General features: G+C 45.0%; 2 protein-coding genes across 2 annotated transcripts in view; one reads left to right on the top strand and one right to left on the bottom strand.

The window, feature by feature from the left end:
* Positions 1-22,554, bottom strand: part of LOC306917424 (uncharacterized protein) — a 68,906-nt gene that overhangs the window by 4,977 nt on the left and 41,375 nt on the right. The gene's annotated exons all lie outside the window — the stretch shown is intronic.
* On the top strand, positions 8,152-9,219 carry LOC306917139 (calcium-binding protein 39-like; the record flags this gene model as incomplete). The annotated part of the gene is made up of 1 exon (XM_079495272.1): positions 8,152-9,219. One exon carries the CDS (start codon positions 8,152-8,154, stop codon positions 9,217-9,219), a length of 1,068 nt encoding a protein of 355 aa, XP_079351398.1.

The raw sequence follows: 22,554 nt of genomic DNA, 5'->3' as shown, positions 1-22,554 counted from the left end.
AAGGGTATATACAAGTAAGACGCGCGAACGCGGGAAGCGAACGCAGCTTGTAAATTGCAAAAACAAATTAGAATAAATTACGTAATTTTTTAAGGTTTTTTTTAAGTTCTTTTTTTGTGTTTTTTAAGATTTTTTTTTTTAAGGTTTTTTTTTAAGTTAAGTTTTTTGTGTGTGCGTGCGTAGTTATTCCTTTTTTTTAAGTTAAGTTTTGTGTGTGTGTGTGTGCGTGCGTGTTTTTCCTTTTTAAGTTTTTTTTTTAAGTTAAGATTTTTTTAAGTTAAGTTTTTTTTAAAGTTAAGTTTTGTGTGTGTGTGTGTGTGCGTGCGTGCGTGCGTGTGTGTGCGTGCGTGCATGTGTGTGTGTGTTTTTGTGTGTGATACAGCTGCGCCCTCTGGTGGTGGGCGGGTGGTGTTAAAGCGTGACAGACACACACACACACAGACAGACAGACAGACATGATCTGCTGGGTCTCATAGTAAATGCTCACTGCGTTCGCAATCACTGCGTTCGCAATCACTGCGTTCGCAAATAGTTCCTGTGGTTCAGTGGTTTTCAACCATTGTCGTATCAAGGCCTATTCAGCATTTGAGCCACAAACCACCATTTGATGAGATTTACCCTCTCAGACCCCAAAACTAAAGAATATTTTGTTGTCGTTGAGCAAAATAAACAATTCTTCTACATTCTCTAATTGCGTAGACTTCTTGTAAATTAAGTAATGCAATAATTAACAATAATTTACCTCTTGAGATCGTAAAATGAAACCAAATGGACCCGTATGGGTCCATTTGGTTTCATTCATGGAGTTAACCATGAACCGTAGCATTCCTATTCTGGGAATGTCATAGTAGGCGACCATTTTGGCAAAAATTGCCAACCTACAAATGAAGCGCAATGAAATGTGATGCCGAACAGTTTGCAAGATTTGCCACGGACAATCACACGGAGACAGACGAACTGAGAGACATGGCCAAAGCATTTCCGGGGGTCCCCAGCCCAAAAATGTTGAGAACCCCTGCCCTAGATCAGGGGGTCTTCAACGTTTTTCAGGCAAGGACCCCTTAGCTGAGAGAGAGATGAAGCAGGGACCCCAAGGCCCCAGTGAGCCTCTTCAACGTTGAAGCACTGGGCCCTAGTGGTAAGAGGAGGGACTACAGGCCGACCCGTGGATTCATGACCGGGAAACCCCATGCAGCTTAGCCTCGGTCCCAGGCTCACTTAACTGCGAAAAAGAAGAGCCTGGTCACAACCTAAGGCAGAAAAGCTATCGAAATGCGGGACTTCCGCCGTGTAACCTACTTGGAACGATGCAAGTTGGAAATGCATGCCCCATCCAGTTATTACTTGTGCAAGCAGAGTGCGCAAGTACTGTGGTCGTGCTCGTACGTGCACGTGTATGCTCGGAGGTATACTGATGTTGATGGTAACGTACAGTAATTAAGATATGTTTCAATGTCGGGTTATAACTGGCTGTCGATGGTGACGTAATTGGGATATGTTTCAGTGTCGGGTGGATTAAAGGCATTGATACATATCTTCATTACGTCACCATGGAAAGCCAGTTATACCCCGGCATTGATACATATCTTAATTACGTCACCATCGAAAGCCAGTTATACCCTGGCATTGATACATATCTTCATTACGTCACCATCGAAAGCCAGTTATACCCTGGCATTGGTACATATCTTCATTACGTCACCATGGAAAGCCAGTTACACCCCGCGGCATTGATACATATCTTCATTACGTCACCATGGAAAGCCAGTTATACCCCGGCATTGATACATATCTTCATTACGTCACCATGGAAAGCCAGTTACACCCCGCGGCATTGATACATATCTTCATTACGTCACCATGGAAAGCCAGTTATACCCCGGCATTGATACATATCTTCATTACGTCACCATGGAAAGCCAGTTATACCCCCCCAGCATTGACACATATCTTCATTACGTCACCATGGAAAGCCAGTTATACCCGCGGCATTGATACATATCTTCATTACGTCACCATCGGAAGCCAGTTATACCCCCCCAGCATTGATACATATCTTCATTACGTCACCATCGAAAGCCAGTTATACCCCCCCAGCATTGATACATATCTTCATTACGTCACCATCGAAAGCCAGTTATACCCCCAGCATTGATACATATCTTCATTACGTCACCATGGAAAGCCAGTTATACCCGCGGCATTGATACATATCTTCATTACATCACCATCAAAAGCCAGTTATACCCCGGCATTGGTACATATCTTCATTACGTCACCATGGAAAGCCAGTTATACCCCGGCATTGATACATATCTTCATTACATCACCATCAAAAGCCAGTTATACCCCGGCATTGGTACATATCTTCATTACGTCACCATCGAAAGCCAGTTATACCCCGGCATTGATACACATCTTCATTACGTCACCATGGAAAGCCAGTTATACCCCGGCATTGATACATATCTTAATTACGTCACCATCGAAAGCCAGTTATACCCGCGACATTGATACATATCTTCATTACGTCACCATGGAAAGCCAGTTATACCCGCGGCATTGATACATATCTTCATTACGTCATCATCGAAAGCCAGTTATACCCTGGCATTGATACATATCTTCATTACGTCACCATCGAATGCCAGTTATACCCCGGCATTGGTACATATCTTCATTACGTCACCATCGAAAGCCAGTTCTACCCCAACATTGATACATATCTTAATTACGTCACCATCGAAAGCCAGTTATACCCCGGCATTGATACATATCTTCATTACGTCACCATGGAAAGCCAGTTATACCCTGGCATTGACACATATCTTCATTACGTCACCATCAAAAGCCAGTTATACCCCGGCATTGGTACATATCTTCATTACGTCACCATTAAAAGCCAGTTATACCCTGGCATTGATACATATCTTCATTACGTCACCATCAAAAGCCAGTTATACCCCGGCATTGGTACATATCTTCATTACGTCACCATTAAAAGCCAGTTATACCCCGGCATTGATACATATCTTCATTACGTCACCATGGAAAGCAAGTTATACCCCGGCATTGGTACATATCTTCATTACGTCACCATGGAAAGCCAGTTATACCCCAGCATTGGTACATATCTTCATTACGTCACCATCGAAAGCCAGTTAAACCCCCCGGCATTGATACATATCTTCATTACGTCACCATGGAAAGCCAGTTATACCCCCCGGCATTGATACATATCTTCATTACGTCACCATCGAAAGCCAGTTATACCCCCCGACATTGGTACATATCTTCATTACGTCACCATCGAAAGCCAGTTATACCCTGGCATTGATACATATCTTCATTACGTCACCATGGAAAGCCAGTTATACCCCGGCCTTGATACATATCTTAATTACGTCACCATGGAAAGCCAGTTATACCCCGGCATTGATACATATCTTCATTACGTCACCATGGAAAGCCAGTTATACCCCAGCATTGGTACACATCTTAATTACGTCACCATCGAAAGCCAGTTATACCCCAGCATTGATACATATCTTCATTACGTCACCATGGAAAGCCAGTTATACCCCGGCATTGGTACATATCTTCATTACGTCACCATCAAAAGCCAGTTATACCCTGGCATTGATACATATCTTCATTACGTCACCATGGAAAGCCAGTTATACCCTGACATTGGTACATATCTTCATTACGTCACCATCAAAAGCCAGTTATACCCCGTCATTGATACATATCTTCATTACGTCACCATCAAAAGCCAGTTATACCCCGGCATTGGTACATATCTTAATTACGTCACCATGGAAAGCCAGTTATACCCCGGCATTGATACATATCTTCATTACGTCACCATCGAAAGCCAGTTATACCCTGGCATTGATACATATCTTCATTACGTCACCATCGAAAGCCAGTTATACCCTGGCATTGATACATATCTTCATTACGTCACCATCGAAAGCCAGTTATACCCTGGCATTGATACATATCTTCATTACGTCACCCTCAACATCAGCATATATACCTCCCAGCATACGGTATATAAGCCAGCCGACCCCAGTATAGTACTTTCAACTTACAACTTACATACTGTATACATACATATGTTACCTGTTACTCAACCAATATTGAAACATATCGTAATTAGGTCACCATTGATTTGAAAGTCCGTAGCAGCAAGCAGAGCGTGCAAGTATTGTGGTGAGTCACTTTTTGCTGATTTTACAAACAAAGACGCTATCATCTGACAGCGACAGACTGTAGCTATCATTCAACCCTCGTAAGAACATTTCTCTCCCTCCTTGAGGCTCTCTCTCACACACACACACACACACACACACACACACACACACACACACACACACACACACACACACACACACACACACACACACACACACACACACACACACACACACACACACACACACACACACACACACACACACACACACACACACACACCTCTCGTTTCCAAAACTGTATTTTAGGTAGCCATGAGACTAATATGGCTTAATTTCAGTAGTAGTATTGGCCTCTTACCTACCTCTGATTTGATTTATTGGCAACAGTAATCTGTTTTTTTCATCATTAATAATTCAATGTCATCATGACATGATTTTTGTTCAATGAGGTTTGGCCTTATAGATGGAAATGTAGGTCGTTCTGTGTGTCTCCTCCTGTCCACATGTCGAAGTGTCCTTGGGCAAGACACTGAACCCTACATTGCCTCCAATGAGTCGGTCGGTGTAAGCTTGCCACCATTGGTGTGTGAATGTGGGAAGTGAGGACGCTGTCGTCGACTGTTCGCCGCTTCACCTCCCAATGTATGAATGAATGAACCATTGTAAAGCGCTTTGAGCACTTGGAAAAGCACTATAAAAATGCAATTCATTATAACATTATTTGGGCTTGCAGCCCTTGGACTTTTGGTATTTTGCTGAGTGGCCCCTGAGCCATCTTAAGTTGAGTAGCCCTGGTCTAGGATCAAGAAACCAAAGAGTTGCCCGCTAAAATAGTCCAAAAGACTGTGTGGACAAAGGTCATACTGTGGAGAGACTGGTGCTCGACCAAGAGAGAGCAGAATAAAAGGGTAAACATGGACTCGGGCACAAAACAAAAGGACCTGTCGACCACAAGAATCCAAAAGATTCTAGACAGTCAGAGGTTACAGAGAGGTCATCGTGGGGCCCGAAGAGAAGGAGGATTACATACAGTTGGAGGCCATCGATATTGTCCTTTTCTTTTTGCTGAGGTTTGCGTGATCTGCGCAAAAGGACAGTTAACCCATTTTGGGCGGGAACCCCTTTTGGTGTTTTAAACATTGTTATAATTTAGCTATTGAAAAATAGCAGATCTACAAGCTCATAGCGCGCCACCGAGTGGCGCGCTACGAGCTTGTAGGTCTGCTATTTTTGAAAAATCGTGAAAATATTTATTTCAGAAAACTGGAGGATTTAGAAGGATTTTTTTTAAATTTTGAGGTCAGGCCTAAATGGGTCAAATGATAAGGGACAGTATCGGTGGCACCCAACTGTACTCACGAACCATCATCTACCACCGTCGCAAACGGCAGTAACCCACTCTTGTTCATTTCAATGTTTTACAGAGGCTGAGATTTGAAAGTTCGTAGCGGTCAACTCAACAGTACGTAAGTACAGTTGGGTGCCACCGATATTGTCCCTTATCATTTGACCCATTTAGGCCTGACCTCAAAATTTAAAAAAATCCTTCTAAATCCTCCAGTTTTCTGAAATAAATATTTTCACGATTTTTCAAAAATAGCAGACCTACAAGCTCGTAGCGCGCCACCGAGTGGCGCGCTACGAGCTTGTAGGTCTGCTATTTTTCAATAGCTAAATTATAACATAATGTTTAAAACACCAAAAGGGGTTTGCGCAGATCACGCAAACCTCAGCAAAAAGAAAAGGACAATATCGATGGCCTCCAACTGTAAGTAGGCACTCGACAGAGTACAGTTCTAGTTATGTCTGTGTCCCTTTTATGCCCATATATGGAGTTCTTTGTCAGGCATGCCCAAATATGGAGTCCATGCAGATGTCAGAACATCGTTGTGATGTCATAACAATCATTGTGATGTCAGAACAGGCCAGCTCCATACAGTATATGGAGATATAGGGGTGATCAGGTCCAGAGCTCGGGCAGAGGCTGTTGTGCTGGTTCTGGACAACAGTGTACCCGACCTGGTCAAGGCCGGGCACTGCACTCTCTGTGGTGGTGTGGAACTGTGGAATGCATGTGTCAAATGTAAACATGGACTCGGGCACAAAACAAAGGACCTGTCGACCACAAGAATCCAAAAGATTCTAGACCGTCGGAGGTTACAGAGAGGTCATCGTGGGGCCCGAAGAGAAGGAGGATTACATACTCACGGATCATCTACCACCGTCGCAAACGACAGTAACCCACTCTTGTTCATTTCAATGTTTTACAGAGGCTGAGATTTGAAAGTTCGTAGCGGTCAACTCAACAGTACGTAAGTACAGTTGGGTGCCACCGATATTGTCCCTTATCATTTAGGCCTGACCTCAAAATTTAAAAAAATCCTTCAAAATCCTCCAGTTTTCTGAAATAAATATTTTCACGATTTTTCAAAAATAGCAGACCTACAAGCTCGTAGCGCGCCACTCGGTGGCGCGCTATGAGCTTGTAGATCTGCTATTTTTCAATAGCTAAATTATAACATAATGTTTAAAACACCAAAAGGGGTTCCCGCCCAAAATGGGTTAACTGTCCTTTTGCGCAGATCACGCAAACCTCAGCAAAAAGAAAAGGACAATATCGATGGCCTCCAACTGTAAGTAGGCACTCGACAGAGTGCAGTTCTAGTTATGTCTGTGTGCCTTTTATGCCCATATATGGAGTTCTTTGTCAGGCATGCCCAAATATGGAGTCCATGCAGATGTCAGAACATCGTTGTGATGTCATAACAATCATTGTGATGTCAGAACAGGCCAGCTCCATACAGTATATATGGAGATATAGGGGTGATCAGGTCCAGACAGAGCTCGGGGCAGAGGCTTTTGTGCTGGTTCTGGACAACAGTGTACCCGACCTGGTCAAGGCCGGGCACTGCACTCTCTGTGGTGGTGTGGAACTGTGGAATGCATGTGTCAAATGTGAAGTCACTGGGCCAAACGGTTCTCGAATTACGTGGATTACAGACGTACACCTACAGTTGGAGGCCATCGATATTGTCCTTTTCTTTTTGCTGAGGTTTGCGTGATCTGTGCAAAAGGACAGTTAACCCATTTTGGGCGGGAACCCCTTTTGGTGTTTTAAACATTATGTTATAATTTAGCTATTGAAAAATAGCAGATCTACAAGCTCATAGCGCGCCACCGAGTGGCGTGCTACGAGCTTGTAGGTCTGCTATTTTTGAAAAATTGTGAAAATATTTATTTCAGAAAACTGGAGGATTTAGAAGGATTTTTTTAAATTTTGAGGTCATGCCTAAATGGGTCAAATGATAAGGGACAGTATCGGTGGCACCCAACTGTAGATTCTAGGTTTCAAGGGGTTCATATAAAAGAAAAGTGATCCTATCACTACCAGTACCTACCCTAGGGGTCCCAGACCCCCTGTTGAAGACCCCTCCCTGCCCTAGATGGCTCGCATCCTACAGAGCCACACCGTAAAAAGAAGTGCGTTTTGCCTCTGCTACCATAGCAACCATGACGTAGCCAAACTGGATCCAATCAGCATGCAGCTATGATGCACCATCTTGGGAATGTTAGACGATATCATTAAATGTGTGTCGAGAATCCACTGACTCATTAGTAGTAATTGAAAAAAAAAGGTTGTAATCCAGGCAGTCAAATAAACTCAAAGTTCACATTAATCTCACAGTAGCTCAAACAAAGTTAATATTAATTAATATCCATACAGAGAATACAAGACCCGTTTACCACACTAGATTGTTTAAGAACGCATTGTACATATACAAAGTTAGATCACAGGGCTTAAAAACTCAAAGAGCAGTGTTAAGAAACGAACATTATTCTGACCCATGTGCTATAGCAAACCAGACCAGCTTTTGAGAACGCAGTACCGCGACCGTTAAAACGAATATACGTGCTACTGCCCCCCCCTCCCCCCAATAAACCATCCATCATGCATTTCCCCTTCAGCAAGTCCCAAACCTGCCCCAAGTCGCCGGCGGACACCGTCAACAGCCTGAGGGAGAGCATGGCGGCGTTGGAGAAGCAGGACGGCCCTGACAAGGCGTCGCGGGAGAAGGCCGCGGGCGAGACGTCGAAGAGCCTCGCGGCCATGAAGGAGATCCTCCACGGCACCAACGAGAAGGAGCCCCAGGCGGAGGCCGTGGCCCAGCTGGTCCAGGAGCTCTGCGCCAGCGGCCTGCTCGGCACCCTCGTGGCCAACCTGCAGCTCATCGCGGCTCCCGAGGAGCAGAAGGACGTGGTGCAGATCTTCAGCAGCGTCCTGAGGCATCAGGTCGGAGGAGCCCAGGCACCCACGGTGGACTACCTGTGCGCCCACCAGAGCCTGCTCTTCACGCTGCTCAAGGGCTACGAGGACCAAGGGCTGGTGCTGAACTACAGCAGCATGCTGCGAGAGTGCGTCAAACACGAGCCACTGGCCAAGATCGTCTTGCGGTCGGAGGAGTTCTACGACTTGTTCAGGCTCGCGGAGACCTCCCCGTTCGTCCTCGGCGCGGAGCCGTTCGACACTCTCAAAGACCTGCTCACGAGACACAGGCTGCTGAGCACAGAGTTCCTGGAGAAGAATTACGAGACGTTTTTTAGTCAGTACGAGAAGTTGCTTCGCTCGGAGAACTACGTGACCAAAAGGAAATCCCTCCAGTTGCTGGAGGAGCTACTTCTCTACCGGCACAATTTCACCATTATGACAAAATACATCAGCAAGCCAGGGAATTTGAAGCTGATGATGAACCTGCTACGGGACGAAAGCCCCTGCACTCAGTTCGAGGCGTTCCATGTTTTTAAGGTGTTTGTGGCGAACTCGAACAAGACACAGCCAATCCTGGACATCCTTCTGAAGAACCAGACCCAGCTCATTGAGTTCTTCAGCAAGTTCCAGAACGACAGCACGGAGGACGAAACGTTTAACGACGAAAAGACCTACCTGGTCAAACAGATCAGGGACCTGAGGAGACCTGCTCCCCAGGGACCTGAGGAGACCTGCCCCCCAGAGACCTGAGGAGACCTGCCCCCCAGGAGGACTGAGGGTGGGATCGGAACCGGGGGCCATGAGACCATTATTATTATTCATAGAATCGAATTCTACTTAATAAGCCTATCTCACAGAATTTCCCCGCCCCCCTAAATACGCCCCCTTTCGGGGTTAGTGGTGATAGCGTGACGTCACTCCATAGACGCTACATGTTAACAGAGGTAATTTAAGAAGTCTACAACTTTTGTTTTCTCAAGGTAAGGTTTGTTCTATCTGTTCGACCTGATTTACCATCTTGTTTGCTTCATAATAATATTGGTCACATTTTTACATTAGAAAATGTACTTAGATTCTCCAGAGAAAAAAACGTGTAAATGCTCATGTTAAAGACACCACTATTTACCGGAAGTGGGCGTGGAAAGCGGGCTGTGAGATAGGCCTATCGACCCCTCAGCAGCTGTTGTTTCTGAACAAATGGGGAATCAGTTTTTTGAGGAAACAAAAACAAGCCAAGGACCACACATGCCCGTATCCACTCATCAGGATATTGACACAGTCCCTGCTGAATCGCCTTCGGTTTGAGTAAAGGGTCCCACCCCCCTCCAAGTACAGTTTCAGACCACGACGGAGGGGCGCCGTCTCAAGCAAACTTGAGCCACGAGAGACACCACTGAGTCGAGGGACTGCCCAGAACATGTGCTGCTCATAGAGTAATAAAAGCCCCATGGGGCTTACGCACGTGACGTCATGAACGTCCGTCCACCTCCATGACAGTGCTGTTTCACCAGTAGGTAGTGGCAGCTTCAACGTTGGATAGCCTTACTGGGGGCTTGGCGCTGCTCCCGTGCTTGCGGTTATGTTTAGGGTTAGTAATTTTGGAACAATGAGCCTTCAGACTAATGACACGGCGCCGCTGAGTTGCCGTGTCGAACGTTGCGAAGTTCGCTTAGCTGAGTCAGCCCCGTTCGAGTTGCGAACCGGTATGGACAGAATAGTAAATCGTGTTCTGGCGAGAGCGTTTGCCCGACTGCCACTCAACGTGACTACTGGCCAATCACAGCGTGTCCTGTTTACTCATACGCAAAGGCAATTAGCCCTTCACTAAGTCCCTCCCCAACCCATTCTTGTCCAATAGGCACGTTAGCAGCGAAGAAAGCTTGACCTGCAGAGCAACCGTTGCTAAACTATTTGGATTGGCATTGGACAATCGTTTTTTGGGGTGGGATTTAGTGAAGGGCTAATTCAGCACTCGCGTCCCTGCATGTCTCCTCGGCGGACATTTTGATTTATTTATTTGTGCTTTTTAGTCTTGTCTTCAGAAAGATGTTGTGGCTACATGTGGATTCTGGGACTTCAAGTGGCCAGTCTACGATGTCGGTCACTATCTATGATGTATCTGCGCCATAATACTCGATATTTGGGAAAGTTTTCAGCCTGATCACCATTAACTTCCATCTATATCTACCACATAAAGCTGAAGCTCTCTTTCCCCAGATTATGTTCTCTTACTTCAGTGATATAATGTCCTATGTCCAGTTTTTGCTGTGTGTGTGTGTGTGTGTGTGTGTGTGTGTGTGTGTGTGTGTGCGCACAAACTTTTCTTTTATCTCTTAAAAGATACTAACATTTCTAAGGACCTCAATCAACACTAAAATTCCACTGTAAGACCCACTGGGCATCCCTCTGTGGATTTGTCGATAGCCACCAAACGGCTATCGCACAGTAGACTGGGCAACGCTGGGTGTATATCCTCAACGCTGGGTGTATATCCTCATGCTGGGTGTATATCCTCAACGCTGGGTGTATATCCTCATGCTGGGTGTATATCCTCATGCTGGGTGTATATCCTCATGCTGGGTGTATATCCTCATGCTGGGTGTATATCCTCAACGCTGGGTGTACATCCTCAACGCTGGGTGTATATCCTCATGCTGGGTGTATATCCTCATGCTGGGTGTATATCCTCATGCTGGGTGTATATCCTCATGCTGGGTGTATATCCTCATGCTGGGTGTATATCCTCATGCTGGGTGTATATCCTCATGCTGGGTGTATATCCTCATGCTGGGTGTATATCCTCATGCTGGGTGTATATCCTCATGCTGGGTGTATATCCTCATGCTGGGTGTATATCCTCAACGCTGGGTGTATATCCTCAACGCTGGGTGTATATCCTCATGCTGGGTGTATATCCTCAACGCTGGGTGTATATCCTCAACGCTGGGTGTATATCCTCAACGCTGGGTGTATATCCTCAACGCTGGGTGTATATCCTCATGCTGGGTGTATATCCTCAACGCTGGGTGTATATCCTCATGCTGGGTGTATATCCTCATGCTGGGTGTATATCCTCAACGCTGGGTGTATATCCTCATGCTGGGTGTATATCCTCATGCTGGGTGTATATCCTCATGCTGGGTGTATATCCTCAACGCTGGGTGTATATCCTCATGCTGGGTGTATATCCTCATGCTGGGTGTATATCCTCATGCTGGGTGTATATCCTCATGCTGGGTGTATATCCTCATGCTGGGTGTATATCCTCAACGCTGGGTGTATATCCTCAACGCTGGGTGTATATCCTCATGCTGGGTGTATATCCTCATGCTGGGTGTATATCCTCAACGCTGGGTGTATATCCTCATGCTGGGTGTATATCCTCAACGCTGGGTGTATATCCTCAACGCTGGGTGTATATCCTCAACGCTGGGTGTATATCCTCAACGCTGGGTGTATATCCTCATGCTGGGTGTATATCCTCATGCTGGGTGTATATCCTCAACGCTGGGTGTATATCCTCATGCTGGGTGTATATCCTCATGCTGGGTGTATATCCTCATGCTGGGTGTATATCCTCAACGCTGGGTGTATATCCTCATGCTGGGTGTATATCCTCATGCTGGGTGTATATCCTCATGCTGGGTGTATATCCTCAACGCTGGGTGTATATCCTCAACGCTGGGTGTATATCCTCAACGCTGGGTGTATATCCTCATGCTGGGTGTATATCCTCATGCTGGGTGTATATCCTCATGCTGGGTGTATATCCTCAACGCTGGGTGTATATCCTCATGCTGGGTGTATATCCTCATGCTGGGTGTATATCCTCATGCTGGGTGTATATCCTCATGCTGGGTGTACATCCTCAACGCTGGGTGTATATCCTCAACGCTGGGTGTATATCCTCATGCTGGGTGTATATCCTCATGCTGGGTGTATATCCTCATGCTGGGTGTATATCCTCATGCTGGGTGTATATCCTCATGCTGGGTGTATATCCTCATGCTGGGTGTATATCCTCATGCTGGGTGTATATCCTCATGCTGGGTGTACATCCTCAACGCTGGGTGTATATCCTCAACGCTGGGTGTATATCCTCATGCTGGGTGTATATCCTCATGCTGGGTGTATATCCTCATGCTGGGTGTATATCCTCATGCTGGGTGTATATCCTCATGCTGGGTGTATATCCTCATGCTGGGTGTATATCCTCATGCTGGGTGTACATCCTCAACGCTGGGTGTATATCCTCAACGCTGGGTGTATATCCTCATGCTGGGTGTATATCCTCATGCTGGGTGTATATCCTCATGCTGGGTGTATATCCTCATGCTGGGTGTACATCCTCAACGCTGGGTGTATATCCTCATGCTGGGTGTATATCCTCATGCTGGGTGTATATCCTCATGCTGGGTGTATATCCTCATGCTGGGTGTATATCCTCATGCTGGGTGTATATCCTCATGCTGGGTGTATATCCTCATGCTGAGGAACTCCTCTATAGGTCATTATATTTCGATGTGTTTTTTGAGTGGTTTCTTTTGTTAATTGCTGTTCTAGTCTAGTTTTGTGAAACATATTCACACCCAAATCACACGCGCGTGAAGTGAGGGGTGCTCTTATCATCGTACATCGTCATGCATCATCTCATACTGGCCAATCAGAATGCCTGTTGCCTGTGATTGGTTAGCTGATTTGCTCGTCTACATAATGACGTACATTTTTCCTTCATTGTCAATGGCGTTTAATTGACATCATATTTAGCAGAATTTTGACCTCATTTCTCTGTTCATTTGTCGATGGCAAATCTTGAGACGTTTGGGGACAAAAGCTGTATATAGGAGGGGCTAGCGCCAATATCCTATATGTATCACTAAAAATCACACCCGTGTGAACTGAGTGGTGTAAGGTCTTATATAGACTGATCAAATGTGGTCTGACGTAATGTCTGACGTAATGAAATCGCACCTGTGTGAACTGAGTGGTGTAAGGTCTTATATAGACTGATCAACTGTGGTCTGACGTAATGAAATCACACCCGTGTGAACTGGGTGACCATAGCAACCATGCTCATTTTTTGGTACGAACAGACACGTAAACTAACAAAGCCAGTTGTAGGGCTCATTTTTTGATACGAACAGACACGTAAACTAACAAAGCCAGTTGTAGGAGTGGTTTACACCACTCAAAAAACCCCACACAGAATTTCTTAAGAATAAAACAAAATCACACAAGTGGGAAGTGAGGGCGGCCCACTGTCTGTATATCGGCCACATGACGTCTTAAATCAGCATTTAGTGCCCTAAATCAGTGGTTCCCAAAGTGGGGTCCGGGGACCCCCCAGGGGTCCTTGAGGGAGTTCCAGGGGGTCCCCAGCTAAATGATAGTTTGGAACCAAATGGACCCTTGTGGGTCCGTAACCCTGCGAGTGTGCAAATGGAACCAAATGGACCACTCTCTGAGTTAAATTAACTTTGATTTTACAATATAAATTGGGGTCTCGATAGAAATGCCATTAAATGGGCGTCTGTAGACTAATGCATGTCAAACTGGGGGGGGGGGGGGGGGGGGGGGTCCGCAGGCCAATGATGAGTGTCAATTTGGGGTTCCTTGACATGAAAAAGTTTGGGAACCACTGCCCTAAATGAACATTGAACGATTGATGTCATAAGTGCTCTTAAACGACCACTTCACCACTTTTCAACCTATCTTCATATAATAGGTCCTCACTAATAATCATGAAAAAATGGTGTGATTTCTTTCTACTCAGTCTGTGTCTCATAGGAGGGCTGTGGGCAGTTCAGAAACCCGTCCACCAGTGACATCATCGATGGGGAATACAAGCTAATAGAAACTACAGGCTTTCTAGTCCTGAAAAGTTGCAATGCGAAAATGGTAGCCATCGTTCTCACGATAATGAAAATCTAAACATTTTTGTAAAAAAATCTTGTTTTAAAAAATCTGCCTAATGATGATGTCACTGGTGGACGGGTTTCTGAACTGCCCACAGCCCTCCTATGAGACACAGACTGAGTAGAAAATAGACTTGGCTTGCCATATGACATAATCTTCAAAAGCCATGCCATTTAAAAATGACAACTTCCTCCATTGTACTGTTGATTGATGTTCCTATACAGTCATTCAAACTGTGAAATCAACATGAAGTTGTCATTCCCATCAAGTATCCTGGTTGGCCAGTGCTATAGATTTGTGTCAGACATCAGCATAAAAAGTTTTCCAGGTGGTTATTCACGCCATGCTTGAAATCAAACTGGTTTATGTGCACAGCGTTTCATTTGACCTGAATCTCAACAAAGGTCATTGGTGTCTAAAAACCATATTGATAGGAAGAGGTGAAAACTGTGAAATCAGCGGGGGCTGTGTGTGTGTGTGCGCGCGCGTGCGTGTGTGCGTGTGTGCGTGCGTGTGTGCGTGTGTGCGTGTGCGCGCGGGGTCATCAAGGCCACTGTAATCTCTCAAGACAGATATCCTGCAATATACCGAGTTCGTTCCTGTATTAAAGCCACTGTGGCCTCGGGGCATATCGTTTTCGGAAGGGGCACAGAGCCCTACTGAGAGGGTACGGTATAGCCATGGCCTTCACGGACACTGCGATTCCGTGCCCTGCCTATAAACCTTTTTTTAAAGCTTGAGAGTAGCTGTCAACAGTGGGAGTCCAATGTCAACATATAGGGCGAAGATACGAGTCGCTTCAGTAAACTGTCGAGATTGACACTCCCCGTCCAATCGATGTTCCGGAAGGTGTTATAAGCACTTAAACCCTCGAGTCTATAGACTTAGTAAACTGGACATGAGTTCACCTCTTTTTTCTTGTGTCTACAATCCAAAAATATCCAAAAAGAATAACAAGGCGTTGTGACACATTGTGAGCTTGTATCTGCCACTTTTGGCTATAATATTCCCCACGGAATGTGGTTAAAATGTGTTATAATTGCACTGAGAGAGCCTGCAGCGATAAGAGAGTCTACCCTGCATCACTCCCGCAGCGGTAGTGTATGTGATTGATGTTTTTATCCTTGATGAGGACATCTGTTTTTGACTTCACGTCTTCTCTCTGTTCGACCACTTATGCCTGTTTTCCATAATTACTTGCGATAGCAGCGCGCACAAGAATTATGGAAAACAGGCATAAGACAGTTTTTGGTTTAGTCATTGGTTAGACCAGGGGTTCTCAACCCGTGGGTCGCGACCCCTCGGGGGGTCGCCAAATTATTTTAGGGGGTCCCCAAATTATTTAAAAAAAAAAATAAAATAAAAAAAAGATTTTTTTTTAAAATTTATTTTCACGATTTTTCAAAAATAGCAGACCTACAAGCTCGTAGCGCGCCACTCGGTGGCGCGCTATGAGCTTGTAGATCTGCTATTTTTCAATAGCTAAATTATAACAATGCTTAAAACACCAAAAGGGGTTCCCGCCCAAAATGGTTTAAGGTTATTGTAGCAGTCAATTTATATTGGGGGTCGGGAGGGGGCGGGGCGGGGGTCCCGAGACATTGCCAAAGCATTTCCGGGGGTCCCCGGCCAAAAACGTTGAGAACCCCTGGGTTAGACCAGTCATTAGTCCTGCAACTACAACCTATCTCAAACCCTCACCCTAAACCTAAACTCCCACGGGGCAGCACACCTAAACCTTGTGGTGTGATTGTGTTATGATAGAAAGACTACAGAGTTGAGGGGTGATGACGTCACAGGGGGCGACTGAGCGGGAGACCGGCTCGTGAGACAGGAACAAACAGACAGGTTGTTTACATGCAGAGAGAGTTGAATAAACCTAAACGACAAACCTAACCTTAACGCATGTCTAACCAATGACTAGTCTAAACTAAGTATGCACCCCGCTTATGTCTGTGTTGTCCACCGGCCAATAGGGGACCACCATTCTTAATGATGATTTGATTGGCTGCATGGTATGAGGTATGATGATGTATGATAAGAGCGCCCCTCACTTCACACAAGTGTGATTTATTTTTTGAGTGGTGCAAACCACTCCAACAACCAGCTTTGTCTGTATCTATGTGTCTATGTGTCTATGTATGTGTGTACCTGTACGTGGCCCCACGTACATGTGAGCATGGTTGCTATGGTTAGTGTGTGACGTCACTGACTAGTTGCACCACTCAGTTCACACGGATGTGATTTTTTTTACTCTACAAGTAGGCAACTTTAAGTTGCCTACTTTTCCCAATACAGAGACAAATTCTGTTTTTTGTCACTTCCATTTTTATTCATTTTTTGAAACATAACAGACAAATTCTATATCATGAAATAAAAGCATTTTAATCTTTCAACCTGGTGTTATAGGTGAACATGTGTAATTATTTTTCCTTTTTTTTTTTTGAGGGGCGCTAGCCTCTCCTATATACAGGTTTAATGTTTGTTTTTAGTTTAATGTTTGTTTTAAAAACGCCATTGACAATGAAGGGAAAATGTACGTCATCTTGTCCCTAACACAAACATCCTACTATAAATGCTCCACGTCTCTGCGTGCTTCCGTGTGCGTCCGTGTGTGTGTGTACATTACGTGGTTGTAATGCACGTAACTCGAGAACCGGTTGACCCACCGACTTCACATTCGACACACGAATGTGCAGTGCCAGGTGTCAGTCGGACCCACGGTTCTCCAGAACCACCACAAAAGGCTCTGGCCAGGCTCTGCCAGTGGGCCTAATGAGGCCAACTCCTTTCACCTGGGCCAGGCTCTGCCAGTGGGCCTTATGAGGCCAACTCCTTTCACCTGTGCAATTTCCAGCCTCTGCTTCAGCCAATTGAGGCTCAACCAATCAGGCTCTGCCAGTGGGCCAAATTGATTGCCAAGTACACTTTTCAGTTTGCATAGTCTTAACACACACATACAAAGATCTCCATGTGGGACACCGGCTGACAGTTAAAACGGGTGCTATGACAACGTATATCATTAGGTTCCCAAGTTGTATCGTTCCCAAGTAGGCCGACTGCGACGGGCCCGTACAGGTCTAGTTAACAATAAAGACAATTTAATGTTTGTGTTGGCACCGTTTGTTTTACATCACCATTACATCACCTAATCAACATGACTTAGACTTTAATATATTAGCGCCCCTCACTTCACATGGGTGTGATTTTTATGTTGCCGTCCAGGCGTCCACAAACTTCGTCTTAAACAAACATTAAATTCCCATTGACAATGAATGGACAATTTTACATCATGGTGTCTGAGCATTGAGCAAATAGTCAGTGTCTATTTTACGTCATGATGATGTACGATGATAAGGGCACTCCTCACTTCACACGGATGTGATTTTTAGTTTATTTAGCAAATGTCCTTACTTGGTCCCTCAGCACAATAAGGGCCTTTCATGGCCCCACCCCTCTCCCATTTGTTTATATTGTGTTTAGGATCCAAGATGGCCCCAGCACCAGGAGGGGGTGGGTGGAGGTGGGGGTCCACATATGCCCTTACTGGGCTGTGTTCACACATTCAAGACACCTGTCTTGGTCTGTCTTGTGTCTGTGTTTAATGGCCGCTCCAATGCATTTCCAATGGAAGCCCATATGGTTTGACCAAACATTTTGTTTGATGGGGGGCAGAAGGGGGGCAGAAGACGTCATATGTCTACCCCCACCCGCTCACCTCCGCCCCACCCCCTCCAGGTGCTGCGGCCATCTTGGAAACGAAACACAATATCAACAATGGGAGAAGGGTGGGCCCTTATTGCTACACAGTTATTTGTTATGAGGGGTAGTCAGGGATAATAACCTACATGGTTATAGTCTCGCGTATAGCCAGATAACTATTTCCAAATATCTTTAAAACATATAGTTTTGGGGGGTACGGTGGCACAGTTGGTAGTGCTGTCGCCTCACAGCTAGAAGGTCCTGGGTTCTATTCCCGCTCAGGACGCTGTGGGTGCTGGCGGCGTGTTTCCTCCTCCGCGTCATCAGTGCCCGAGGCGGGGTTGGCGAAAGGGCCTTTCGGTGTGGAGTTTGCATGTTCTCCCCGTGTCCCCTAGGGTAGGTACCCTCACAAAAAACATGCAGTAATCCTGGTCTCTAAACTGCCTCCCTCTGGCCAGCCAGGGCGCCTGATGGAGGGGAAAGGAACTGGTTGGAATAACGTGTTCCTTCCACGCGCTACGTCCAACCAGGGAAACTCCCCCCTATGTAATGGAGCAACTTGGACACTCAGGCATGAAGGAAGCATGAGTTCAAGTCCGTTGCTCTCCCCATGTCCCCCATATATGGGGACTAGGTTGGGTAGAGCCCAGGATCACATTAGATAATTGACACAGGGGTGAAAAATGGGTTACAAAATCGTGGGATAAGAAATATTTAGAAAAAAAATTACATAGCAAGCTATACATTATGCTTCGACCAATTCAATTCACAGTAGGACAAAATGTACGCGACTGCAAAGATGAATCATGAAACGGAGGAGGCGGGGCCTATAGGCTTACTCCCGGATAGTTTATGGGGCTTCCTCTGCGCAGATTGTGTGACCTGAAGCATTTGAAAATGGCCAGAGGCAACAGCCTGGCTCGGGAGACTTAACCTTAGGACAAACAACAGCTATAATAGGGAGTATATACACAATCTTTGCCGAGACTTGGTTTGGCGGTTTCATCGGAGGGGGAAAAAAATAACTGGAGATGGAGCAGTACAGTGGCAAACTTCTCCACGCTGCTCCCTCAAGTATATACTGGCCTAAATAAATCATGGCTTGTCTGAAAGGTTCAGCGCTCGTACCAAGCACACAGTGGGGCAAGGGGAGGAGAGAGGCCCTTTGCTCTCAATCTCCACATCAATCCCCACCTCCCTTCGTCTAATCCCAACAAGGGGGAAAACGGCAAAAACCTCTCTGACTGACTCTCTTCTCCATCCTAATAGCGGCCCACCGCGCTCACTCTCAGAAGAAGTACACAGATGTGTTTTATAAATTGAGAGCCCACGCAAAATTGCCCAAAAATCACTTTCACCTAGAAAATCCATTCACATTTTTTATAATTCAGCTGACTGTGGAGACACATGCTGGAACTTTTTACTTTGAAATGTTTTATAGTTTGAGTTATTTAATTTAAACGCCAAATGCATTCTCAATGGCGAAAACACAAACTTTGGCACCAAGTATTAAAAAAAATTTTTTTGATTTTTTTTAATCAAAATAAATACAAATATTATTATTATTTTTTCTTTCAAAGACGTCCACAGACGTCTTGGGCTATGCCCGTGCGGTAATACCAAGGACGTCCACAGACGTCTTGGGCACAAAATGTGTTGGACAACTGGTTTTTTCAACCAAGGTTCATGATTGAGGTTGTTATTAGAGAAAGTAAAAGATGAGTGTTAAGGAGTGTTACATTTTGCTGCTTTCTTTTGTTTTAACGATTTTAGCTATTTTTGACAGGGGGGCAAAATATGTATCATTTTACGACGATTTCTTTATTATTTACTATAGTCCCACTAGACCGCAGGAAATTACATCTGGTCACAGTAGTTTTTTCCCGTGTGTCTGAAAGAACAACTGCGAAGTACGGGCTGCCATACATGTGTGTCTTAGGCCAGATGCAATTTCCTGGGTTCTAGTAGGACTAGAGTAAATAATAATAAAGAAATCGCCATAACATTTTGTAAATACATATTTAATATTTATGTTCGAATGCCCCCGCCCTCCTGTCGAAAATCGTTAAGATGAAAGAAAGCAGGAAATGAAAATGAACACAACTTTTGCATTCTCTAATAACAACCTAAAACATGAACCTTGGTTGAAAAAAACCCGAAAGTTGTCCTTGTAAAAATAGCGACGCCTTTCATTAGGCCTGGTCGGCGGGTTTAGTTATATAATTTATGTTACATCATGGACACTGTTTTATATTTGTGATGATTTTTTGTTATTGATGAGTTGAATACATAGGACCCCAATGGAAACAAGACCACAAGGACCATACAAGGACAAAGTATAACTAAAGTAAATAAAGCTATCAATTGTAGTAATGGAGTAAAATATGATTATGTAATGGAGCTAGAAGTGTAAAGTATTAGGACAAAAAAATGGAATTGCTCAAGCCAAGTAAAAGTACAGTGCTTGAATAAAAGTTACTTTCCATCACCCCGTCTTGTCTGGACTCACTCCAATCTATCTCTCCCTAGCGTTTCTTATACTTATCGCGGGCGGGGTAGAGGCGAGGGGCTGGGTTAGCCCATTCTGGGCGGGAACGCCTTTTGGTGTTTTAACTAAGCATTATGTTCCACATGTCGAAGTGTCCTTGGGGCAAGACACTGAACCCCACATTGCCTCCAATGAGTCGGTCGGTGTGAGCTCGCCACCATTGGTGTGTGAATGTGGGAAGTGAGGACGCTGGCGTCGACTGTTCCCCGCTTCACCTCCCAATGTATGAATGAATGAACCATTGTAAAGCGCTTTGAGCACTTGGAAAAGCGCTATAAAAATGCAATTCATTATTATGTTATACTTTAGCTATTGAAAAATAGCAGATCTACAAGCTCGTAGCGCGCCACTCGGTGGCGCGCTACGAGCTTGTAGGTCTGCTATTTTTGAAAAATCGTGAAAATGCGGCACAAATCTTTGTTCTTTCAGAAGACTTTTTTTATTCCGACGTCGGGCCTTTAAATGGGTTAGAAAACCTTACATAAGAGAACCGGAACAAACGGCTGAGTGGTGCTAAAGAGGCACATATAGAAATGAACAATGGGAGAGAGAAAAAAAACTGCACAGCATGCAGCACTTTACTCGAGTCGAGAGCAAGAGAATGGGTTGTTGCCGAGACGGCATGAGCCACCTTGGGGCCTCAAACGGTGCTCGAATTGCTGTGTTGAAACACTCGAGCCCCCCCAAAATAAAAATAAAAATAAAAATAAAATGAGTAGCCTATATATATAGAGAGAGAGACTATGGTGGGCTCTGCTTCAGCGACACGTGTTCCCCCTTCTTCCTCCCACATATATATGCTGTATCGGTATGATTGAAGACTCTGGTCTCGTCAATCTTCTTTCATATACCGGCAGCGAGCCTGGAAGGCCCACACTTTTTTTTTTCTTTTTTGGTATCAAAAGTCTTTTCATCACAGTGACTTTACAATGTGCCTTTGCACAAAAAAGGAGGGGATGGGAGAGGCATGAAAGGACTCGATCGGAACAGAATGAAAAAGCAAGAATATTGGAGTGCAATGCTACTTACGAAGTCTGCGTACCTCGGATGTGACAGACCAGCGCAGCTATGTTAAAAACAAAAAATCAGACCCGTCTGAACTGAGTGGTGCTGTACTTCTTCTTCGTGTCCGGCCATCCTCTATATACAAGTAAGACGCGCGAACGCGGGAACGCAGCTCGTAAATTGCAAAAACAACAATTAGAATAAATTACGTAATTTAAGGGTTTTTTTAAGTTATCTTTTTTTTGTGTTTTTTAAGATTTTTTTTTAAGTTAAGTTTTTTTTTAAGTTAAGTTATTTTTTAAGTTTTTCCTTTTAAAGTTTTTCCTTTTTAAGTTTTCTTTTTTAAGTTAAGTTTTTTTAAGTTTTTCCTTTTAAAGTTTTTCCTTTTTTTTAAGTTAAGTTTTTTTTAAGTTAAGTTTTGTGTGTGTGTGTGTGTGTGTGTGTGTGTGTGCGTGCGTGCGTGTGTGTGTGTGTGTGTGCGTGCATGTGTGTGTTTGTGTGTGATACAGCTGCGCCCTCTGGTGGTGGGCGGGTGGTGTTACAGCGTGACAGACACACACACAGACAGACATGATCTGCTGGGTCTCATAGTAAATGCTCACTGCGTTCGCAATCACTGCGTTCGCAATCACGTCTTTCCAGTGGTTGGCACAGACGAGTGCAGTGGCATTTGGCTTGGCCAGGTCATCTCCAGTACATTGTGTGCGCACACCCACCCCTACCTCCATTTAATGGGGTGAAAAACGTAACGAGCTTGGCTGTCGCGCGCATGCGTGCGCGCGTGCGTACGTGCGTGCGTGCGTGCGTGCCATACACTCGCGGAAGCTTTCACAAACACACCTTTTCAAGGTGTCTTTTTGTTGTTGTTGTTAAAGCTCTGATGGGTTTGCATCATGCCGGCCTCCACCTGCACC

This window comes from Electrona antarctica (assembly GCF_951216825.1).
Source record: "Electrona antarctica genome assembly, chromosome: 24".
NCBI classification, from domain to species: Eukaryota; Metazoa; Chordata; class Actinopteri; order Myctophiformes; family Myctophidae; genus Electrona; species Electrona antarctica.
The sequence above is the reverse complement of the archived record's forward strand: the minus strand, read 5'-3'. Positions and strand labels throughout refer to the sequence as shown.